The sequence below is a fragment of the Suricata suricatta genome, chromosome 3 (genome assembly GCF_006229205.1).
Source record: "Suricata suricatta isolate VVHF042 chromosome 3, meerkat_22Aug2017_6uvM2_HiC, whole genome shotgun sequence".
Lineage (NCBI taxonomy): Eukaryota > Metazoa > Chordata > Mammalia > Carnivora > Herpestidae > Suricata > Suricata suricatta.
In genome coordinates this window covers 174,012,279-174,035,843 of record NC_043702.1, presented here as the reverse complement: position 1 = coordinate 174,035,843, position 23,565 = coordinate 174,012,279, and the positions used below count along the sequence as shown (strand labels likewise).

At 53.8% G+C, this 23,565-nt stretch overlaps 2 protein-coding genes across 6 annotated transcripts; one reads left to right on the top strand and one right to left on the bottom strand.

Moving 5' to 3' along the window:
- Positions 1 to 279: 279 nt before the first annotated feature.
- CCT3 (chaperonin containing TCP1 subunit 3) lies at positions 280 to 14,290 on the bottom strand. Its single transcript, XM_029935974.1, has 14 exons — positions 14,150 to 14,290; positions 12,367 to 12,428; positions 11,518 to 11,568; positions 11,368 to 11,430; positions 10,502 to 10,598; positions 7,751 to 7,868; positions 6,097 to 6,283; positions 5,097 to 5,246; positions 4,078 to 4,210; positions 3,839 to 3,920; positions 2,991 to 3,171; positions 1,298 to 1,543; positions 913 to 1,044; positions 280 to 610 (listed from the first exon to the last, which is right to left on the bottom strand). The coding sequence occupies exons 1-14, from the start codon at positions 14,178 to 14,180 to the stop codon at positions 506 to 508; spliced, it is 1,638 nt and encodes a 545-aa protein (XP_029791834.1). The 5' UTR covers positions 14,181 to 14,290; the 3' UTR covers positions 280 to 505.
- Positions 14,291 to 14,459: 169 nt separating this feature from the next.
- Positions 14,460 to 20,624, top strand: TSACC (TSSK6 activating cochaperone). 5 transcript variants are annotated; one of them, XM_029935976.1, is made up of 6 exons: positions 14,460 to 14,565; positions 15,333 to 15,383; positions 15,498 to 15,593; positions 16,783 to 16,875; positions 19,259 to 19,381; positions 20,394 to 20,624. In XM_029935976.1, exons 2-6 carry the CDS (start codon positions 15,350 to 15,352, stop codon positions 20,609 to 20,611), a joined length of 564 nt encoding a protein of 187 aa, XP_029791836.1. In that variant the 5' UTR covers positions 14,460 to 14,565; positions 15,333 to 15,349; the 3' UTR covers positions 20,612 to 20,624. The 5 variants fall into 5 exon arrangements, with proteins under 5 accessions (XP_029791836.1, XP_029791839.1, XP_029791835.1 ...); XM_029935975.1 differs by having other exon boundaries at positions 14,472 to 14,652; XM_029935977.1 differs by lacking the exon at positions 16,783 to 16,875 and having other exon boundaries at positions 14,486 to 14,652.
- The last annotated feature ends 2,941 nt before the right edge of the window (positions 20,625 to 23,565 follow it).

Sequence of the window (23,565 nt, the reverse complement as noted above, 5' to 3'; positions counted from 1 at the left end):
CCCGGGGGGTGCTCCGCGCACAGCCGCACGAGGGGCACGCCCACGGTCTGGACAGGTTCCTCCTGTTCTCTGGGTGGTGGGCAGAGCGGCGCTTCTGCTCCAGGTGTGATCCTTTGACCTCCAGGAGGCTTCCCCACCAGCGTCTCCTGAAGTCTGAGAAACCCCTTCCAGGCCAGGCTTTCCTCCTTCCCCCCTCCCCGCCCAGGACAGGCTTCTGCCTCCTCCCTCTTTGCCAGCAAGCAGAGCTATGACCCAAGGTTGAAAAACACATAACAATGGTCTCAAATGACTTAGATTTAATCATCGGAAGCAAACTAAGTGGAAAGCTTACAATAATAGAGACGAATCACATGTCAGCGCCTTCTGCAAACTTGAGCTGGGACAGAGATGGGCTGGGCTGCCCCTCAACCCGACCCCTTCCCAACAGACATCCAGCGTCAGGCGGTCTGGCTCAGGAAGAGGGGGCCCCGCTGGCTCTGTGCACTGAGGCCGCCTTGCCCGCCACTCACTCCTGGCCGCCGTCGGGAGCCCCGCCTTGCCGGCTCTGGTCGTCACCCTTCTTTTTGTGGCCGGAGACGATGTCATCAATCCGCAGGAGCAGAACTGCCGTCTGAGAGAGACAGCAGGGCCCCAGAGCGGTCAGCAGAGAGCGGAGGGACACCTGTTCTCTTCCGAGCGCTCAGCCCCTCCCACACAATTAGCATTTCATCTGAAATCCACCTTTCCGGAGACTTCTCCCTCAGCAAGGGACGCATCCTGCGCCAGGTCACCTCACTTTTCACAGGAGCTCAGCTGGGGGACAGATCCCCCTGGGCGGTCTCTGGAGAACACTCTGCCGTCTACACCATCCCCTCCCTGCCGGACCGCACCCCAGCCTGGCTTCCGGTTCTCCTGCGTCCCGGGGCGCCTCACCTCCACCGCCGTCTTGTATGTCTGCAGCTTGACGGCCAGGGGCTCCCAGATGCCCAGCTCCTTCATGTCCACCAGGGTGCCGGTCTCCCCGTTCACACCCCACGTCTCACAGCCCTCCTGGGTGTGCTTGGCCTGTGGTTGGAAGGAGCATCACCAGTTAGAGGGGAAACACCAGGAACAAGTGAGCAGGCAGGGAACATCGGATAAAAAAACAAAACAACACGAAGCCAAAAATACTGAAACAATAAACGGAAATGGCAATGACAGCAAACAAGTCAAACGCTGAGAGAGAGGACGCCTTCAGGGAACAAGGGGTCAGGAGAAGCCGACGGGCAGCCGTGAGGCAGCCTCGCAGGCCGTCGGGAGGGCGTGGGGCGAGACTCACCCGAAGGGAGGTGAGCAGGCGGACGGTGCTGGCCCCGCAGTTCTGGATGAGGGTGCGAGGGATGACCTCGAGCGCCTGGGCGACGGCCCGGTACGGCCACTGCTCCACGCCGGTCATGGCCTTGGACTTTTCTGTCAAAGCATGGGCCACGGCCATCTCAGAGGCCCCGCCCCCTGGGACCAGCTGGGGGTCCAGGAGGACGTTGCGGCACACCTGCATGGCGTCCTGGAGGTTCCGCTCCACTTCCTGCGGAGAGCAGACAGACACGTAGAAAGTTCATGGACTCAGGAGGGCCACAGAGGCGCTGGGGGACCCCCACTAACAAGGTCAACTATGAAAGGTCCTCGGAAGCCCTGCTGGGCGAGGCACACACCACTTATTTGGAAAAACACAGGAGTCACAACTGCAAGAGGGCCGGGGGTGGGGGGTCACTCTATGATGTGAGGCTATGTCCACAACGCTTGACAGAGCGGTGCCCTGTCCTGTCCCATCCTGTGTCCCTGGGGGGCTGCACGGTGTGGCTACTAGCCGTACCTTTGGGTAAGTTACTTAACCTGAGGGAAAAGTGAGATCTGTCATTTCAACTTAAAAATTAAGAAGAAGCAACTGGGTGGCTCAGTTAAGTGTCCAACTTCGGCTCAGATCAGGATTTCCCAGGTCCTGCGTTTGAGCCCCACGTCGGGCTCTGTGCTGACAGCTCAGAGCCTGGAGCTGCTTCAGATTCTGTCTCCCTCTCTCTCTGCCCCTCCCCCACTCACGCTCGGTCTCTGTCAAAAATGAATAAACGCTAAAAAAAATTTTTTTAATGCTTATTTTTGAGAGACAGAGACAGAGTGAGGGGTAGGGGTGGGGCAGAGAAAGAGGAAGACACAGAATTTGAAGCAGGCTCCAGGCTCTGAGCTGTCAGTACAGAGCCCGACGGGGACTTGAACCCGCGAACTGTGAGATCATGAGCTGAGCCGAAGTCGAATGCCCAACTGACTGAGCCCCCCAGGCGCCTCCCACCCAAAGTTTGTAAGTAAGGAAGTGGTGGTTGCTGGAGAAATGAGGAGCCATTGTTCAATGGATGTCCTCTCTCACTTCTGCAAGACGACAAAGTTCTGAAGATCTACTGGCCATGAACGTGAATGTGTACTGCACACCTAAAAATGGTCAATTTTGGTACATTTTAAAGATTTTTAATTTAACTAATTTATTTTACAAATGATCTGTACACTCAAGGTGAGACTTGAACTCACGACCCCAAGATCAAGCAAGAGTCACACATCTACCGACTAAGCTAGCCAGGTGCCTCAAGAGCTGTTTTAACTTCAGGGGCGCCAGGGGCTCAGTGGGGGCGCCGGGGGGCTCAGTCGGTTAAGCGTCTGACTTCGGCTCAGGTCATGATCTCAGGGTTCGTGGGTTCAAGCCCCGCATTGGGCTCTGTGCTGACCGCTCAGAACGTGGAGCCTGCTTCAGATTCTGTCTCCCTCTCTCTCTACCCCTCCCCTGCTCATGCTGTCTCTCTTTCTCTCAAAAATAAATGAAACATGAAAAAAAAATTGTTTTAATTTTAACAAAATGTTAAAATTTTGGCCACGTATCAAAACGTAAAGAGCTATGAAAGGGTAACTGGGAGATCTCCGGCCTCTGGGACTCTCTCAAGAAACGGAACGACCCAGGTCGCTCAGGCACACTTCCGCGGCGGACTCACCGAGAGAATCTCCTTGCTGGCCCCCCGCAGGAGGATGGTACAGGCCTTGGGGTCTTTGCACTCAGTGATGAATGTAAAATACTCATCTCCAATTTTCTTGATTTCCAACACGCCCGCTCCTGTCCCAACATCTTCTTCTCTCAGCTCCTCCGGCCGGCTGACTATCCGGGCCCCGCAGGCTCTAGTGATTAGAAGGGGGTGGGGGGAGTGGTTTCAGGTCCTTTTACTCATCTTCCTAGTCCCTGGGGCCTGTGGCTGGGGACAAGGGACAAGCCAAAAGTGGGTCGCTGGAAGCACAGTTACGTAACGAGAGAGGCCTCGGCTGCTGACAAGACAGGTTTCCGAACGCACACGGGCGCGGTGTGCCTGGACTCCCGGGGCTGACCAGAGCCAGCAGCGTACGACTTGATCTGGACCGGATGTGGGAGTTGGGGATAGCCCTGCCTCTTTAAAATTCGAGTTAAGAACGAGCGGTACGTGAGGACAGGCGTCGGGGAAGAAGAAGGGGATGCGATCTTAAGTTGCATTAACAGCAGCTGAAGATCCGATCAAGAAAACCGAGGTTTCTGCTGTATTCTGAGCATGTTTAAACAGACGGTCACGGACCTCAAGGTCAAGACCAGAGACGTCTAAGCGCCCGCTGCTGACCACGGGTCAGCAGCAGCACAAGCTGCTGGGCCAGGGAATCGCTCCCAGAGGCCACACAGCGAAACCCAGGGCGGCTCCTCCTGGGACTGCCACGGCTGACTGCATCTGCAGCGAAGCCTCAGGGGCAGCGGCGGCATCAGAAAGCTGCCAAAGGGAACCCCACGGGAAGGAAGAGTCTGGTTCGGACGCGGCCTACTCACCTCGCAATGCGGTTGTTGTCTGTCTTCCGCACCCTGCGGATCGCGGTGATATTGGCCCGCATGAGGTAGTGCTGAGCTAAGTCTGCAAAGCCAAGGGCAGCGGCGTCAGGACGGAAGCCAGAGCTCCTGGCTCTGCCCCGGCCTCCTCCTCAATACGCTGACCACCACGTTTACCCCGCTGTGTCTGCCTCGCCGCCCGCCCTCCCCCCGCCCCTCGAGGAGAGCGAGCAGAGCCCCACCGGAGATGCCCTTCTCCGTGATGACCACGTCGGGCTTCAGGTGGATGATGTCCTCGCACAGCTGCTGGATGTACTCTTCTTCCATCTGGAGGATTCGGGTGAAGTCCTCCTCTCGTGTGATCTCAATGTCCGTCTGCGCGGTGCAGAACAGTCAGACTTCAGATCTTAGGCAGCCCCAGTGCCAGGCCCCTCCACCGAGTCCTCTCCCGCACCCCGGAGAGTGGGAGAGTCCTGCTGACGCCAGGAGCCGAGGCCTCCGTAAGCTGGTTTAGCTCAAGAACCCCGGCTTACCTCCTCCACTCAAGTATGCATCAACTAGGATTCAAAGTCAAAGGCACTCAGTGGAGATTCTGGCGTAAGGTCTCCGACCACTCAGTGCAACGTTACCTCCATCCTGCACGGTAACTCTGCGTCCCAATTCTTCCCACCAATAAGCGGTATCTTGTTCCCAGTTCTTGTGTTAACAAGCTTCAATTACTTTGATTCTATCCGAGGGTGACAGAGCCGTGTGAGCCCCCTGCCCTCCAGAAACTCTCCTTTAGCGTTTGTTTCCGGGCTAAGCTAATTCCTACTGTGTCCTACCCGGGCACCAGGAGACGGAGCAGGGTCCAGACCCTGACCTGGCCAGTGTGGGCTGCAGCCCCCAAACGACTGCCCTGACTTCTCAGGGCGCAGCCCATCACCTGTACAACTGAAGCCAAGACCAACTATGTTCAGGAGTTCCTGAGAGGGGGCCCCGGACGGCTCCTGGTTTCAGACCGTCATGATCTCAGGGGGTGAGCTCAAGCCCCGCCAGGCTCCACGCGGGGAATGGAGCTGCGTAAGAGTCTCCCACACCCCGCCCACACGCACGCACTCCTCTTCTCTCAAAACCAACAATAAAAAGAATCTCGTAAAATCAGAGATCACGTATAAAGGGCAGTCACGGACAGAGTACACAGTGTAATAAACTGTCTTGTATGTCCCTGAGCCCTATCAGCAGAGTCCTAAACTTCAAGGAAGAAGACCAGGAACCTTACCTGGCTCTCTCCTTTCTTGTACTCCAGAGAGGAGTCCAGCAGCACGATGCGAGGGTTCTTGATGTAGCGCCGCATGCGTGGGTGCGTCACGTCTTTGTTAATCATGACTCCGCGCAGGACGCACGAGTCCTCGATGATGCCCCCAGGGATCTGAGCAAAAGACCCACTGCCGTCCGTGACCACGAGGGGACATCGCTCAGCTCCCGCCCAGACATCTATCTTTCCCGGATGACCACCGCTCTAGGTTTCTAACAGCTCTCTTCCTTGAACCTTAACAAACATGGCGGCAACCACATTCTCCCCCTCCAGGAAGCACGCCGACCTTGGACCGTGGCGCCCACTCTGAAGATCAGCTGAGACCCAGAGAAATTCAATGACAGACAAAGATTTAAAGGGCTTCAGATCTCTCCCACTTCCTGAGACTCCCACGGACTTTCCAGGCTTGGGGCTCCCTCTACTGGCCACGCTGCTAATGCTCCCCCAACCCGTGCTACTTTTTGACCCGGAACGAGTAGAGAAGGCTTTCTGAAGCTTGGACAGGGAGAGCCCTCGTCCCCATCCCGCCAAGTGTCAGATGTACGTCGTCGGCGCACAAGCGGAGCGACACCGAGGAGCCTTCCCCGGCCCAGAGCAGCGGTGAGGGGGACAGCGCTGTTTCGGAGCGCCCTCCTCGGGACTCTTCACGCTTTCATTTTCCAGGCAGCCGACGCTGATCTTTAACTACAATGACATCTCGCGCTGACTTCAACGCATTTCCTCCACGTGCGGGACGACTCCTACTAGGAACGACTGGTCTTCCAAACACGCGCTGAGGGGCGCCCGGTTTTGGCTCAAGTCATGATCGCCCCGTGTGCTGAGTCCGAGCCCCACATCCGTCCCTCTTCTATCAGCACGGGGTCTGCTTCAGACCCTGTCTCTCCCTCTCTGTCCCTCCCCCACTCGCTCTCAAATACTATAAACGTTAAAATACACCCACAAGACGCACATGGCGAGAGCTTACCTTTTCCACCCGTGCGTATTTCTTGATGTCTATCTCCTTGCGCCCGTTCTCCTCGAACTGCACAGTTCTGACGGCGTCCAGGGCGATGCCGCAAGCCAGCGAGGACCACCGGCTGATCGCTTTGGTGGCGATGGCGCTGTTGATGATGTTCAGCATCATGTCACGGTTACTGGTGTCGACGGGGGTGCTGGGGGAGAGCAAACAGGTGCTGTGCTCAGCACGCTCACGGAAGGACACTGAAGGCAGTGCCTCACCCATCGCTCAGGGACCCAGTGGGCCAAGAGGCAGAACCGTCCACCCTCTGCCTTTCAGCAAGATCACAACTAAGCCGTCCCTGGAAGAGGTCTCAAATCCCCAAGTGATGTGTTCCCACGGCTGACAACCCTCCAGAGTTTACAGACAATAATTTGTTCTTTACTTTCTGCTTCAAATAAACTCAACTTGTCTACCGTGGGTCAAGACACATTTGGTCTTGAAGCCTTGTCCCGTAGCCAGCCAGCCCTGAGAGCCCGTCCTGATCGTCACCATCAGTCTGCGCGGTCCGCCTACACCGGCGCGCTGCCCTGCCCAGCGTCCCCCGCCTCCCGGCGCCCCGGCGCCCTGTGCAGGGCTCTGCTTTCCCTAGCGAGACCGCAGACTTGGGCGCAAGGCCACTTAGAGCCACAAAACAAAGCTCTAAGAGGACCTGGATACCGTCTTGCCCCAATTTTCACACGCTGCCATCATCGCACAGTTGCACGACGAATTCTAGAGAAGGAAGTGCTCCCCAAGTATTACCTAAGGGACTTAGACCATTACTGCTTAAGGAGAAGAAAAACTTTCTAGCAATTCAGCTCCATAAACTCAATAAACCTTTTGGTTAGCTCTACATTCTTAGCTTATTATAACCTTATAAATAACCGGAGGCAAACGCCGCATTTCCTAGGAGCGCCCCCCACCTTCTCACATGCTGCTTTCCCCCTAACAACAGGCAGCAGAGGACAAAGGCCACTGAAGTACTCGATCCTTATGTACCAACGACCCGACCATGAGAGTGGATTACAGCTTTCCCTTTTTAAACAAAAGTTTTTAGTGGAAGACATTTTGCATTCAGCATCGTCACAACCTAACATGCTCTGACGTCACAAGGCCCGCGCTTCCCGACCCCATTCGTGACCCGTCAGCAAATGCCCGGATTCCTACACAGGGTTCTCACAGCGCTTCCAGTCCGCTCCTCTGAGCTGGGCAGAAAAGTGCCAGCTGCCTCCCCGGGCAGCACTAGTCAGTTATAATCATATATGACGGGCGGACATTTTAGTACTGAGTCCTGAACAGTCATCACCCCCTGACTCTTCAACAGCTCCCCCACACCGGCAGCTACCATTCTGAGGCAGGTTTTGCTGCACCTGCTCCACGGCGGTGCCCGACAGGCAAACAAGCAGGCAGCGGGGAGCCGAGAGACACCAGAGCACAGCCCCAGCCCCGTCTGTCCGCCGCACGTCCTCCGCCGCGTCTGCAGCACGCTCGCCCCCTTGTCCTGCCTCCGCCTCGCTCTCCTCTGTCTCTCTCACAAACACACCACGTGCGACGTGCCTGGCCTCCCTCCACCACCTCCGAGCAGACCGCTCCTCCGGGCCTCCCGCGTTCGACGGGCCACTGCCGGGGTCCTCAGTACCTGATTTTCTTGAGGGTGCTGACCATGTCGTCCAGGGCCTTGCGGTAGGCGCCGATCACCACCGTCGGGTGCATCTGCTGCTCCAGGAAGTGCTCGGCCACAGACAGCATCTCCCCGGCTGAAAGAGACGCCGCCGCTGGGACGCTGCTTCCAGGTGCCCGGATTTCGAGGCAGCTTCAGGACTTCTAGAGATACCTTATCTTTCCCCCTAAAATAGACTCTCCTGAAACCCATGCCATTCGGCTGTTAATACTATCCCGGATGTTACGCCTTCTACAAGGCAATTCGTAAAGGAAGTATCCTCGCCGGACACATTCTAAATGAGCAAAGATTGAACTACGCTTTACCTCTTGATCTAACTAAATATTTGTCACCAGTTGTGTAAACAAAAGGAAACACTTGTGTTTCAGAGTCTCTAGATGAGAAGGAAAAATGTGTACATGAAAACAGACTCGTTCACTATGCTCTCAACACCTAGGACTCAATCTCGAACTGCTGGTACTAAAAACAAAAACACACATTTCCTTATACCTGGAAACACAGCCATAAAACTATACAAATTTCCCCTTTGGATGAGAGATTGTGAAACGTCCCCTTAAAAATCTCACACACACATAAATACATATCGAACCTACATACCTAACCTACCTACTCTCTCCAGGAGGTTCAAGATTATTAGCTAGAAAATCTGGCCAGATATCTAGTGCTCATCATCAACCAAAAGCACCCAGAGCCCCAGGTCTGTCCGCTCTCGTTCGTCCTCCAAGTTTTCCTTCAAAGCACAGAACCAGCCACATGTACTTTTCATCCTCAAAAGAACCGGGCCTGATGTGCTCAGCTGGTGGTGACGCACGGACATCTCCTCCAACTCAACACATTCTAAGAGTAATTCAAAGTGTCGCTTTTTAAAAAGTTTTCATAAGGGGCGCCTGGGGGGCTCAGTCGGTTAAGCATCTGGCTTCAGCTCAGGTCATGATCTCACCGCTCGTGGGTTCAGGCCCTGCGTCGGGCTCTGTGCTGACAGCTAGCTCAGAGCCTGGAGCTGCTTCACATTCTGTGTCTCCCTCCCTCTGACCCTCCCCTGCTCACACTGTCTCTCTCTCAAAATTAAATAAAACATTAAAAAAATTTTTTTTAACAAAAAGTTCCTATAATAACTTTGTTGTGCAGACTCCATCTTTAGGCATGTGGGCCAACACGAGGGACCGGCGCCCCTTCGCAGAGCGCTCACGTCCTGATCACGTGATGCTACAATCAGATCTAACGCAACGAACGCCTGTACTATGAAACTTCTTGAAGTTTGTTTAGAAAGAGAAAGAGAGAGAGAGAGAGAGAGACAAAGAGAGGCAGAGAGACGGAGAAAGAGACTCCCAAGCTGTCAGCCCAGGCCCAACTCAGAGCTTGAAGGCGTGAATCCTGAGATCAGGTCCTGAGCTGAAACCAAGAGCTGGGTGCTTAACTGACTGAGCCCCCGGGCGCCCGGCCGCCTCCATCGGAGCTCCCGCTCCCACGCAAAGCATGCCTCGCAAACAGAGGCAACTCGTCAAGTTTTCAGAAGCCATCTTTTACGATCCCGTAGAGAGCTGAAGATGGATCGCTACTACTTGTATAGTCAAGACGTGTTGTCAAAGCTCTGCCTCTGTCAACTTACTGGCCACAATGTCACCTGCACGCCCCAAATCAGCACTCAGTCGGGGCACCTCCACGGTCACGGACACCCAGGTGCGCAGGCGCGCGCTTCCCGGCGCCTGCCCACTCACCCCCAGGTTGAGGTCAACCGAGGCAGTGGCCCTCTGCCTCGTTTCAGCTCTCGCACTTTATGTGGTACATCTGGTTTCACGTTTTTGCACATTTTGTTGGTGACTTCACTGTTTAAAATGACCCCTAGGGATGGCACTCAAGTACAGTCTAGTTTTCCCAAGCCCAGGAAGGCTGTGACGTGCCTTCCAGAGAAAACACATTAGACAGGCCCCGTTCTGGCAGCACTTAGTAGTACTACTGGCGGTGAGTTCAATGGCAATGCGCCAGCAACACTTTAAAACAAACAGAAGGGAGGCACCCGGATGGCTCAGTCAGTCACGCATGAGTGTTGATCTTGGGGTCGTGAATTTGAGCCCCACGTTGGAGATAGAGATTACTGTAAAAATAAATGAATAAAACAAACCAAAAAACCTCACAAAAAACAAGGTAGGTATGTATTTACCAGCTGGAGAGCGTGTGCGCAGAGGCTCACACAGCCTGACTTAGGTTTCCCTGGGAGCAACGGCATTTGCCGATTCAGTGTCCACGGTGACTTTATAGAACATAACCTACTGTGAAGGACGAGAACCCGCTCTGTGTTTTGTTCAACCAGACTTGTTTGTTTGTTTGTTTTAGAGACAGAGCGCGAGAGGGGGGCGGGCAGAGCGCAGACACAGACGCTGAAGCAGCTCCAGGCTCCGGGCTGGCAGCACAGAGCCCGACGTGGAGCTCAAACCCATGAACCGTGAGACCATGACCTGAGCCCAAGTTGGCCACTCAACCAACTGAGGCCCCCAGGCACCCCTCAACCAGATTTTTTACCGTTCCCCTATACTAACTATGATGAAAGTTTTACACCCCATTGGAGAGAACACACAGGACATTAGCCACCAATTAAATAGTTGTAATTAGCAGATTAGCAATCTCCCTAAATTAGGACACAGATACTATTTCTGGCAAAAATCCTCATGTTTCAATCTGACTTTCCTCATCAGCTTCCCGTTCTCTTACCAAGAATGATCACCGACGTGGTCCCGTCTCCAACCTCTTCATCCTGCGTCCGGCTAATCTCGATCATGGACTTGGCTGCCGGATGCTGAACTTGAATCTGAAAATGAAAACGTAGGCGACCACTGAACCAACGCTGCTCAAAGACCTCCGAACCCACTGCGCTTGGTCCTCACTCTCGGGCTTCTTACTCCCACACCTATTCCCTGATCCTTTCTTCTACCGCAGCCTCGAAGGTGGAACGTGGTCCCCAAAGCATCTACATAAATCATCTTTCCAAGTCCCTTTCTCTCGGGGGGAAAATGCATATGCCAACTTGACAGCGAAAGTTTCGTGAAGACAGACTGTATTCTTCCAGCGTATTTACCAGGAGCACCACTGTTGTGGCTGGACTGTGTTTTCCAGAAGGACAAACTGAGGTCCTACCCTCTGAAACTGTGACCGTGACCGTTTTGAAACTGGGCCTTTGCAGATATGATCCAGCTAAGATTAGACCGTATAGGACATTAAAATAGGCCCTAAATCCAGTCCCTGGTGTGCTGAAAACGAGAGACACGGAGGAGGACGCGCATGACAACCGAGGAGAAGTCAGGAGCCCGACAAGCCCAGGAACGCCGAGGCTGGCGCTCAAACACCAGACGCCGGAGGCAGCCGGGCTCTTCCCAGGAGCCTTCATTCAGGAGGAGCAGGGCCCGGATGACACGCGGATTTTGGACTCCTGGCCTCCAGTGTGTGAGGGAATAAATTTGCGTTGTTTTCGGACACCCCCTTGGTGCTAACTTGTTACACCTGCCCTGAGAAACCATCGTGTATATATGACTTTATGGGCCCTTTATGAAATTATCTGAAAACAAAACGAAAAGTCAAACCTCTCGAAGAATGGCATTGCCATCGTTGGTCATCACAATGCCTCCCATCGGGTCCAAAAGCATCTAGGACAAAAGCAAAAGTTATACCTAACTGTTCCAGATTACAGAAAAGGGAAATCTGTAGTCAAAAAGTCTCAGTAAGAGGCTTACCTTCATCATGGACTTGGGTCCCAGACACGTTCGGATGATATCTGCAATGGTCTGCCAGAAAGAAAGCATAAAGCCTGTAACCACCAGTCGGGAGACGGTGCGAACACGCGTGTGAGAGAAGGGCCGTGAGGACCCTGCGTAGCCTGTGATCAGCCCCCTGAAGTCAGGCTGATAACCAGGTCAGGCACAGGGCGCCGCGTGGCTAGCTTCTGTTGTCTCTCCCCTTTAGAAAAGATTTGAGCACCGACGTATGAAGAAATCGTTTTTCCCAGGAAAAGAGGGGGACACGCCTCAGTCTCCCAGAAGCTCAGATACCTGCAAGTCCACCGGCCAGTGCTCTTGCCGCGCCAGTGGCCTCCACGCCACGCTAACTCACATCTAGAGCTGTTGCACTCTTCCAGCCCAAGGAGCTTCCCGGACTACCTAACGAGGGCGTACAGTGGGCCCTCCGAATACAAACGGGAACACGTCTGTCCCCTCAGTCACTCAGTCTGGCACCCGAGACAAGCACAGACAGACCATAAAATGATCCACGGTCACAGAGGTACGCACAGGCACCCAGGAGATGACGGTTAGGTCTACCTCACTGAGGGAGGGCATCTGTCCACCCACCACCATCAGAGGAAGGTCCTGAAAGGAAGGGAAGTCAGCACTTCCTCTGCCTATTTGCAAACAGATACAGAAATCCTAAGGCAGGCGGCTGGAGACAAAATAACATGAAACTACTTAGAAGACGCGCGACCTTAGGGGCGCCTGGCTGGCTCGGTCAGAAAAGCAGGAGACTCCTGATCGTGGGGTCGTGAGTTGGAGCCCCACATTGGGTGGGTTACTTATATAAAGACACCCTACCTTGGCGGCATTGATATTTCCAGATTGAACTTTTCTTCCAGATTCACGCTTTGTGTTCTGGCCTAAAACAAAATAAAATGTGACACACCAAGATTGGCCTGTTGTACGGATAATGTTTATCCCCTGACCTTTGAAGTAACCCCCCCCCACACACCCCTCACAGATGTAACATACCTGCAAACCTCCTTAAATTGTACTAAATATGTGTAGATTATATGTCAATATACCTTAAAAACAAACGGTAAGAAAAATAAACATATGGACTTACAGCTCGTTCTTTATGTCAACCCTGATATACATACGATCCAGAACACTCAACGCTGTAAGCCGGGTCATCGCCTGCCCACTAACCACACGTTCCCGTATTTACAGCAAGGACTCGTAACCTGAGCCCCACGAATGGGCCTCAGTGGATTGGTGAACTCGCAGAGATGATATGAGAAAGCGGGAGAGACTGCATTTTTGTCTGGAAGGAGGACCTACAGATTCTCAGAGGGCTGGTGACCTTCAGAAAAACATCAAAGGAAGGAGTCTGGGTTTCGAGTCTCCTACTACTCGGATGGGGGACCATGTGGACAGTCCCAGCGTTACTGCGACAGTGCCCCCGCGGTGTGCAGGGCCACAAGGCTATCCCCTCCAAGGGGGGCTCCTTCTCCAGACACTGCCCCTCCACGCTTGGACACAGTGACAATGCCTGGTCGAACCGACCACATGGGTCACACCCAACCAGTGCCAGGGATTCGTCACAAGGCGCCACTCACCCCTGGGGGCCTCACAGTAAGACAAGCCGAGGCTACAACGAGACCGACACGATGCATGTTTCCCTCCTCTCTCCATAGCACACACTCCGTACAATTTCCATCAGCGGAGTTTTCAACGCCTTCCCACTAAATCTACACACCCACCACCCGCGGAATTCAGACTCCTGTTTCCCGAAGTGGTAACTACAATCCTGCCTGAACTGTTCTAATAGACGCATCGGAAGGATGTGTTTTCTCCCTTAAACGAAAAATTTTTCTGAAATCAGCTTAGGTTTTTTTTTTTTTTTCGGTAACAGCTATTTCCCAGATATACAGAAAATGGATCAAATCGCTGTACTGCATTTCCTATACAGAGATTGGTAAGGGAGGGAGAACAGGCGCCCAGGGTGGCCTTGCACACGGGATCCAGAAGTTACGAAGAATGGGAACAAGCCGGGGAAGGCCAAGGGAGGTGGCACTCCTCAGCGAGACACCATGGGAAACTCGGCAGGAAACACCACCACGCGGAGGCCACGAAGGAGCTAACTCCACCTAAGCCAGAGCAGCGAGGGAACCGGGCTCCTTCACGACCCGGGGTCGCTCCCGGGAAATCCCGCAGGGCTGCTTCTGAAAAGTGATCAAGGATCCCACTGGCTCCCCGCCAGACCCCCTTCTCATCAGTTTACCTACTTGTGCCCCCCAAACCCTCCCACTCCCCCGCGGGACACTGTCAACCCCGACACTAAGGACAGGAACGCTGCGATCCATCCCGTCGGCCGAGGCCACACGGCTCCGCGACGGGCCAAACCGAAGCCACCCGAGGAGGGGGCGGGGCGGCGCCGAGTCTCCGCACACCAGGGGCTCGGCCGGAGGCAAGGGAAGGGCTCAGGCGCACAGAGGAAAGCGGAGCGGGGGCTTCCGAAAGGAACGAAGACTGGGAGCCTCCGTGGCCAACCAGGACATGGCTCCGCTGGGACAACAGGCCAAGTGTGGAGGGAAGGGGTGAACATGGGGTCCCTGTCCCGGCTTCCCCCACAACTCACTGAGCACGAGCACCGGACGATGGCCCATCATGGCGGCGCGATGCGGAGCCGGGTACCCACAGCGGGGAGAACCGGCAGAACCTTCTGGAGAGAGAGAACCAGAGGGAAGAGCAAAAAACGCTGCCTCCTCGGGGCTCACACCTCAACCCGCTACCCTCCGGGTTGCCGCCAATCACCGCACCCGGTTCACTGACCGGCACGGAAACTGGCCAATTGACATTCTTAGACCCGCCCCCTACGCAAGAACGGCAGGGCAAGCTAGATAGAGAGCGCGCAATGATGGCCCTGGGAGGGCGCCGGCGCTTGCGCAGAAGGGGGGGGCCGCTCCCGGCCGCGTGCGGCGCGCACGTCTGCGCAAGCGCGGAGGCTGTGGCAGTTGGCCGGCGCGCCACTGCGCATGTATGTCAATTAAAACGGTGGGTGTCGGTCGGGACGCTTTCGAGTGACAGCGCGGGTGAGGTCGTTGAGCTGGCCGGCGCCTCGGGTTTTCCGGGGCCGCGAAGGTCAGAAGCGTGACAGCCTTCACCCTTTCCAGGCTTAGCTGCGGGAGGAATGGCGGCGCAGGCAACTCGGGAGCTTGGACCCAGGGGCTGGCTGGCTGGCGGAGCCCTCCTCGGGGCGCGCTGCGAGTCAAGCTTTGCTGCCCCGGGGCTCGGTGCCGAGCGTTGCCACTCCTGTCTCACGCAGGGGCTTTCTGCTGTGGCTGGCAGCGGCTCCCCCAGGCCGGGTCTCCCACCCAAAGCGTGTTCCCAGGGGTTCCCCGCGGAGCCTTGCGACTTCTGTCCCCGCCCACCGTCCAGGCCACGGCGGTGCCCATTAGACGGGATGGGAGTCAGCTTTCCAACCTGCCTCAAAGGACAGGAAAGGGGCTGATGGCTGCAGATGGAAACCGTGCAGAGGACACAGACAGTAGTCACCTCGTTAGTGCGGGACTCTTTTAAGGTCTGGGTTTGGTTAAATTACTATTTTGTCCAGAAAAGGAAGCAGTGATGATAATAAGATTTCTTCCACACGAGTGAAGGGACCAGTAACCCAAGAACAGGCGCCTGTGTGTTTAGCGGTGAAATGGAACCGTACATTCTTTCACCCATTTTCCTCCCCAAACCGGAACAGCCCGAGACACGCTGTCAGTAGTAACATAATCCTTGGTGGTTGATCGAGTAACGCTATGATTCTTCCCCAGGCACCACACCCGTGCAGATGGAGCAGTGTGCTAGTCACCCTAGCGGTAAAGGTGTGTGTCGGAGCCCCTGCTTCCCTCCCTCGAAAACCAGGCCTCCAAAAGTACTCATTTGGGAAAGTGATTGTAGTTGTGTGTTTCTTCCTTTTTCTCGGTTAACTGGAAAAGGTTGGTATCTGTGCTGCACTTTCCCATCAAATGGGGACATTGCTGGGACAGTGCCGGCTGGCTCAGTTGGCGGAGGATGTGACTCTCCATCTCCAGGTAATGAGTTCGAGCCTCACGTTCAGTGTTGAGATTACATAAGAAAGAAAGAAATGGGAACGTTTGCTGTGTTCCCAGTGCCTAGAAAGAGGCGGGTTAGAGAATGGGTGCTCAATGACTGTATGTTGAATGAATATTCTTTTGTTTGTTTCTTTGTTTCCCCTCTTAGTACTTAGAACAGGACTTGAAGTGCAGGGATCCCAGGAGCCATAGTGTTAACTGGAGTAAACAGACACTCCATTTAAGTGGGACAGCCCGACTAGCGGCCAGGGAAGTGCCTGGAGCGTGTGACTCCAGAGCTCACCCACTTAGCCGGAAGTTCAGCAGATGACGCTAGCTGCGAGGCCTATGACGTCATAGCTGCGCGTGATGGATGAGCTCCACACAGAGTCTGTCCTGCGCTGGTGAAGAGCCTGACTTTGGAGCCCACAGGCCTGCATTTAACCCCAGCCCTGCCACACGGCCAGTTGTGGGACATTAAGCAAATTTCCTAACTTTTCTCAAAATGTGGCTAATGCTACCTACTTCTTAGGGTCATTGTGAGAACGAGACAATGTATGTAAACCCCTTTAACTATTATATTCTATGTTCTGCTTCTTTCTACTGCTCCCCAACCTCATTCTCCATTACTCTCCAGACCTTACAACCTGGTAGAAAATTTGTATCATGTACCTAGGAATTATTGAGACATGCATTTGCATGCAGGTTGAAGTTACATTTTTCTGATGGTGAGAATAATCTTTCCTTTAACTATTTTTTTTTAGTTTTTATTTATTCATTTTGAGGGGGGAGGACAGAGAGAGAGAGAGCGCGCATCAGCAGGCTCTGCACTGACAATGCAGAGCCCGATGTGGGGCTCGAACCCATGAACCAAAGTCAAGAGTTGATGATTAACTGAGCCACTCAGGTGCTCCTACACTGTTTTCTTTATGTTTATTAATTTTTGAGAGTTTGGGGAGGCAATGAGGGGAGGCACAGGGAGAGGACAACAAAGGATCCGAAGTGGGCTCTGTGCTGACAGGCAAGCCCGATGCGGGGCCCAAACTCACGCACCGTGAGATCATGACCTAAGCCGAAGTCAGACACTTAGCTGACTGAGCCCCCCAGGCGCCCCTTGGTGAGAATAATCTTGAGACCTGAGTTTCAGCTTCTGTCTCCTTACCGTTCTGCCCGGGCCGTCGAAGGACAGAGGAGACCAGGGGAAAAGGAAACGGAGGGCCGCGCTCTCTCGGCAGCACATACACCAAAACTGGACCGAAACAGAGATTCTCACGGCCTCTGTGTGAGACGACACCCAAATCCATGAATCCTTCGTAGTTTTACTTCTCAAAAAAAAAAAAAAAAAAAAAAAGGAGGCAGAGGAAGGAGGAGGGCCTTCAGTAGGGCTTGGAGAGCCAAGCCCAGCATAGAAAACAAACCCCGATTTCCCTCCTCAGAAGTAACAGGGAATAAAACAGATTTCAACTTTGATGGGCTCAGTGAGCTGCCGAATGGAAAGCAGCGTTAGCCGGGCTCCCTCGCCGACTGCCTCCTCCCCTTAGCAGGCCATTGCTCTGCTGGAATCAGAGTTCAGGACAAGACTACCATATCTTCCATCCTACAACCCACTTGTCACACCTCTGTCCCCGGCCTATTGTCTGTGAAGAGGTCCTGTTCCATCTTTGAATCCCAGCGGGGACAGAGGTCCCGTGCCTCCATCCTTCAGATCCCAGCGGGGACAGGATCACTTGCAGGGAACGTCCCCCAGCTGCCCAGGCGAGGTTGTGGGTTAGGTGCTCTTCCAGCACCTTCGGGGTGGAATCAGGCGTGTGCTCGGTCGGGTCGGTCACTCAGCGACTGCCGACACCGCCAGTTCCGTGAGGGTCACGCGCACGGGTGTGTTTAGCTTGCTGGGGTGTCAGTGGTGGACACTTCACAGGCACTCAGCTGTCTCGTGTGCAAGTGGACGAGTGGATTCCGTTTTTCTGTCCTTTCTGGTGTCCGTCTGGGAGGGAATCACGGGCTCCTTTGGAGGCCCGGCTGCCTGCCTCCGTCCGTCACTTCTCCACCCGTGTTGCCGTTTCCTTCTCGTCTTCCAAACTGCCGGGGTGGGGGGTGCTCCCCAGGGTCCGGTTTTTTACTTTGGAGAGCAAACATATTTTTGCAGTTTCTTTATCACCGCTTTGTGGCTGGCCTGGCGGTTTAACCTTTCACCCGAGCTCATTGCCACCTTTGGCTGTTTTTCTAGGCCTTTCTCTTTGGACTGCCTAGTCTCAACTCGTTCCATGTGTCCCAAATGTGACGCGTGACAGTAGGATGGGACCCAACTCGACTCCCTTGAATAAGAAGGGAAATTCAGAGGCTTGTGCGGTTGGGAGGGGTGTTGAGGTGGTCACAGAACAGGAAGAAGGCCTGCAAAAGGCAGGGCCTCAGGGACCGAACTGCGGAATTCTGGGCCTGGAGCTGTCCGTCCATCTACCTCTCTTGCCCTCTCGTCTCTATGGTCTTGCTGCTCTCTGCTCCTTGCAGCGTGCCGGCCAAATTCGGAAGCTTTCATCTGCCCAGCTTTGCATTTCCCAGCGTACGTAGCAAGTCAGAAGAAAGGAAGCGCCTTTGACAGCAGAATCCATGTATTGATCCCAGAGAGTGACTCTGGCCCAACGCGCCCGTTGCACTTGCCCCTGGGATCGGTCACAGTTGTCACTGAGGATGAGGACGGTTGGCCTCTATTGGGTCATATGCCCTTTTCCACTGGGGAGTAGGGCCTGATGTGGTCCCCCTGTAAGGCCTGGAGTCTTGGGAAAGAATAGTTTCCCAGAGGAAGTGTTGCTCACCAGACAAAAATAATACATGTCTGTTTAGGACTCGTTACCTTCCCCCTACAGATCAGTTTTTCCTTATAACTTAACTGTTTTTGCCAGAGGTTATTTAAGTATTTTCCCACTCAGGAACTTCTTTTATGTTCAGCCCATTTTAATACCTATGGATTAATGAAATACAGTTTTGGCAATATGTTCTGATCCTAAAAGGCCTGATGGCTTTCCATCATGTTCAAGAGAAGGCCTGAAGTCTCAGGTTTGCTGTCGTGAAGGGTCTTCCAGGCCCCTCCCCCCGGGCCCCTGCGCTCCTGCCCTCTTTTCTCCCGTTCGAAACCTCTTTCCCACTCATCGAAAGCATCCTGTGTTTGAGGTCCAATAAATACCCTCGACCTGCCCGGAGTCCTCTCTGACTATGGTGCCAGAGCCCTTGCACTTTTCAAAAATATCCTTTTCGAGCTTCAGTCACCTACTTGGTGTAAGCACAGGATGAAAAGCCACTTTTTCACCCAGACTGTCAGACGCGTTGTTTACGTCCTTCAGTTGTGTCGCATCTCGTCAGTGCCCGGGGTGTGTCCCCATGAGGTAGTAAGTGCCCCGGAAACCGTGTTAGGGATCTCGTGACGCCGTAGCGCCTAGCACCGCAGGACGCGTGCAGCACGTGCCGCGAGAGCTTGTCAGACGGAAGCAAACTGGATTTTAGCTGCACCCACCCCTGCTGCTTTCCCTTAGTCCCCTGCGGGTCCTTTCTCCGGAGCTGTTCAGGCAGGGCCTCGGCCCCGTGTGCACAGACCAAACGCAGGGATCCGGTGAGAGAGGCCATCCCTGGTTGGAAATAGCTCTGATTAGTTCCCTCTGGTTTTGTTCCAGCCAAAGAGGGGAGCACCACTGAGCCTCTTTGTCGAGCCAAACCGTCCCCTAGCTTTATTAATCTTCAAGCAAGTTCCCCGCCGGCCACATTCCTGAGCGTCCAGGCGGCACAGCTGCCCACAGGTAAGGATGCAAGGCAGGCTTCCCAGTGCCGCTCCGTGCTGGAGGGGGTGCACGGAGGAAGGGCACTGAGTCTTCTCCCCTGGATCTGGTGCCAGCTCTGGCTCAAGCCACCTCCAGACTTTCGCTGGGAGCTTGTCTACTGAGGTCATTTTCCTCCTGATTCTACAAGGTGTGTTGTTTCCTTGCATATCAGCACCTTTCCTAGGGCCAGGCAGGACCGAGAGGAAAATGTTAACCGCTTGCTAGTAGTGTTAGTTCAAAAGGGGCCAGGGAAGGGAATGGTAGTTATTAGCTCAGTTCCTTGAATTCCTGTTATAGCATCCTCCGTGCGGGAGATTGGTGGGTATTTAGGGTGCCTGTGGGGGGCCTACCCAGGCACTAGACGGTCGTGGCACCAGTTTTTGAGGCCCTCAGAGTTTAACAAAGAAGCCAAGACAGAAATACAAGAACAACAGGTAAAGAGGTTACCTGGGAGCTGGCGTCCTGTAACATGCCTGGGCCGGGGCAGCAGGGCTCTGGGGCCGAGGCCACAGGAGGGCCGCCGGTCACAGCCGAGGAGACGCTGTGCCAGGCAGGAGAGGGGCGCTGCCAGGGGAGGGAGGCCGCACTCTCTGGTCGTTCCATTCACCCACCAGATATTTTTCCAATACTTACGTACCGGGTGCTGGGGATACAACAGTGAGCAACGGAGACAAAGCCCTCTGCCTTCCCAGAGCTTACGTTCTGGAGGGGAACTTAGCAATTAAATAGGTAATTACCAAATATGCTGTGTCATCCTAAATACTAGGGAAAAAATAAAGCAAGGGAGAAAAGTAACAAAGTCCTGTGATGGTCTACAAATTAAAATAGGGTAGCCAGGTCGGCCCCCTGAGGCGACAGCCAAGCAAAGGCGTCTGCGGGTGGAGTTAGGCCTGGAAAGAGTAGGGGGTCATCTGCTAGAGCCCTTCCTGCCTCGGTGCCGTCACAGAATCTCTCTCCTGTCCCCTTGGCACCTCCGTTGCTCTCCCGTCAGGAGCTGACCCCACGCCCACGGAATGCCTGGGGCTCCTGGAACGCATGTACGCCAATATCCAGCTTCAGACCCAGCTCGCGCAACGGCAGATGGCTATTTTGGAAAACTTACAAGCATCCAGGACACAACCAGCTCCTGGGAGGGGCAGCAAGAACTCCTCCCTCCCGGCCTTGTCCCGCAGCCTGCTGCCAAACCGCCTGCCCCAATTCAGGAAATGAACTGTGGAACAAAGTTCTTGTGTGCGTTTTTTCCTTTCTCCCCAGCAAACTCCTGGTGGCACCTGGGCATGTGCATCCGGTCCATGGTTGGCTGGTTCCCAAGTTCACAGTAAGGGCTCGCTGGGCACAAAGTGCTGGACGAGGCCCTTGGGGACACATCTCACAGAAGAGACCATCTCGGGGGGTTGACTGTCCAAAAAGGCAGTGAAGACAGATCATCCATTGCCAAACGTAGTGGTACCCGAAGGGGGGCTGGAGGTGGGGAGAGGGCTCTAGGAGGATGCAGCAGGACCGACCTTGGACTCCGGCTGCAGGAGGTGGCCTTATGACGGCAGGTGACAAAGGACAAAGGGTAGGTGAGTGGCATCTGTAGATGAAATAAGATACTTTCATGCCAGGAGGCTTGGACAAAGACTTAGAGGCAGGAGAATAAGTCATTGGAAATTAGGAGAAGATGGAAACCATTTTGACAATAAACTATTTTTAAAAAATTAGGAGAAGAGATATCCCCCACCCCCAATATGGGTGGGGTTGAATATAGGGCTGCTGAGAACTCCCGAGGCACTTTTCCCTGGGCAGCTGCACAAATGTCAGCCTTTAGAAGCCCCGGTTTTATCTGAGGCACTAGAGCGCCATGGGAAGCTTCCAAATAGTGGATGCACACGAGTCCATTTACCCAGAGGACATGAAAACAAGATTGTGAAGCAAGATCCACACTCCCATGTTGACTGCAGCCTATTCACTGTGGCTGACATTGGGAAGCACGCTAAGTGCTCCTCAAAGGCCAAATGGAGAAAAAGTTCTGGTCACACACACAGTGGAGCTCAGCCCCGAGAAGGGAGGGTATCCTGCCATTTGCAACAACGTGGATGGACTTCAAGCACGTTACAATACGTGACGTTAGAGAAAGACAAGTACTATATAATATCACGTGGCATATAAAAAACCCCCAGTAAAATAGTAGTTGCCAGGGGATGGGGAGTTGGAGGTAGATGAGTGTTAAATAAGCCACACTTACCTAATCACAGTGTAACGAATACAGACAATATCACACTGTAAGTTTGTAATGTGATACAGTTACAAAGACACTCCTAATGCAGTAAGTGCAGTATATAGATGTGTGAAAGTAACATTGTTCACCTTAAAGGTAGACGATGTTATTTCTAATATATTCAATAAATTTAAAAAAATTTCAGGGGTGCCTGGGTGGCTCAGTCAGTTAAGCGGTCGGCTTCAGCTCAGGTCATGATCTCACAGTTCGTGGGTTTGGGCCCTGCATCGGGCTCTGTGCTGACAGCTCAGAGCCTGGAGCCTATTTCGGATTCTGCGTCTCCCTCTCTCTCTGACTCTCCCCTGCTCACGCTGTCTCTCAAAAATAAAAGATGTAAAAAAAATTTTAATGTTTATTCTTGGGAGAGAGAGAGAGAGAGAGAAAGACAGAGTGTGAGCAGGGGAGAGGCAGAGAGAGAGGGAGACACAGAATCTGAAGCAGGCTCCAGGCTCTGAGCTGTCAGCACAGAGCCTGGCACGGGGCTTGAACTCACAAACTGTGAGATCATGACCTGAGCCAAAGTTGGATGCTTAACCAAACTGAGCCACCCAGGCGCCCCTCAGTAAATTTTTTTAAGTCATGCTCACTGGAAAGATATTCCCTGTCCATGTATATAGGAAGACTCAATATTGGTAAGATGTCATTTCTTCCCAACCTGAAACCTGGTCTAGAGGTTAAATTAATGTCAATCAAAATCCCAGCAAATTCTTGTTGATACTGACAAACTGATTCTAAGTTTCCATTGAGAGGCCAAAGACCTAGAATAACCAACAAGGTGTTGAAGAAGAATGGAGTTGGAGGGCTGATGCTCCCTGGCTTCAGGACTTACTGGCATAAAGCTACAAGAGTCGAGAAAATGTGGCTTTGGTGAAAGGCCAGACAAACAGACCAATGGAACAGAATGGAGAGCCCAGAAATAGACCCGTTTGTTTTTTAAATTTTTTTATTTTCTTGAAGCGAGGCAAAACTTGGTTCATGGCCCAGCCAAACCTGATCTCCAGAGAGTAGGGAGCAGAGAATGGCCTAGACCCGTTTGAATATAGGCCACTGCTCTTTGACAAAGGAGTAAAGGCGATCCGATGAGGGAGGACGGCCTCTCAGCAGTGTTGGGACACCTGGACACCCACATGCAAAAATGTGAATCCAGACTCCTTTCTTTCTCACCCCGTGTCCAAGCCTTCGGTGACCCTGTCAGTTCTAGCTTCCAAACAGATCCAGAGGCTGACTGAGTCCGCCTTCTCTGTGACCGCTACCTTCTCTCAAACGGCTGCCGGCTTCCACTTATCCCCACAGCTCAAGCTTCCCCCGCAGCCAGACGGATCCTTTAAAATAATAGATCAGATCACATTTCTCCCCTCTCAACTCCTCTGCTTCTCCCCGTTATTCTTACTGTAAAGTCACACTCCTTCCCGGATCTTGAGCCCCACGTGCGCCCCCCACCCGTTGCTGCCCTGCCCTCCTGCTCCCCACACCATCCAGCCTGCTCCCCATGCTGTTCCACCCCAGAGGTGAGCGCTGGCTGCCCCCTCCACCCGGGGTCTGTAGAGTCCCTCTCTGGCGGGCTGCCAGGGCCTCCTGGGTCGTGTGAGGCGTTCCCCAGCCGGCCAGTGTCATACCCACGCCACCCCCTTCCGTCACTGTGTCCTCTCTCTCAGCCTTGTTTACGTCAAACCTCTCACGGCATTTTATACAGCTAACTGTGTGTTTATAGAGTCTCCCCCCAGAAAAGCATCTCCTCCAGGGCAGGGTCAGTGTCTATTTGCTCACTGCCGTGTCCTCAGGGTCAAAGCAGGGCCTGCTTGACCTTGCAACGTGTGGCTCAACACACAGCTACGAAATGAGAGGCTGAGTGGCTATGACTTTGCTTAGCAAGAGTAAGAGCCGCGGATTTCACATCTCCCCC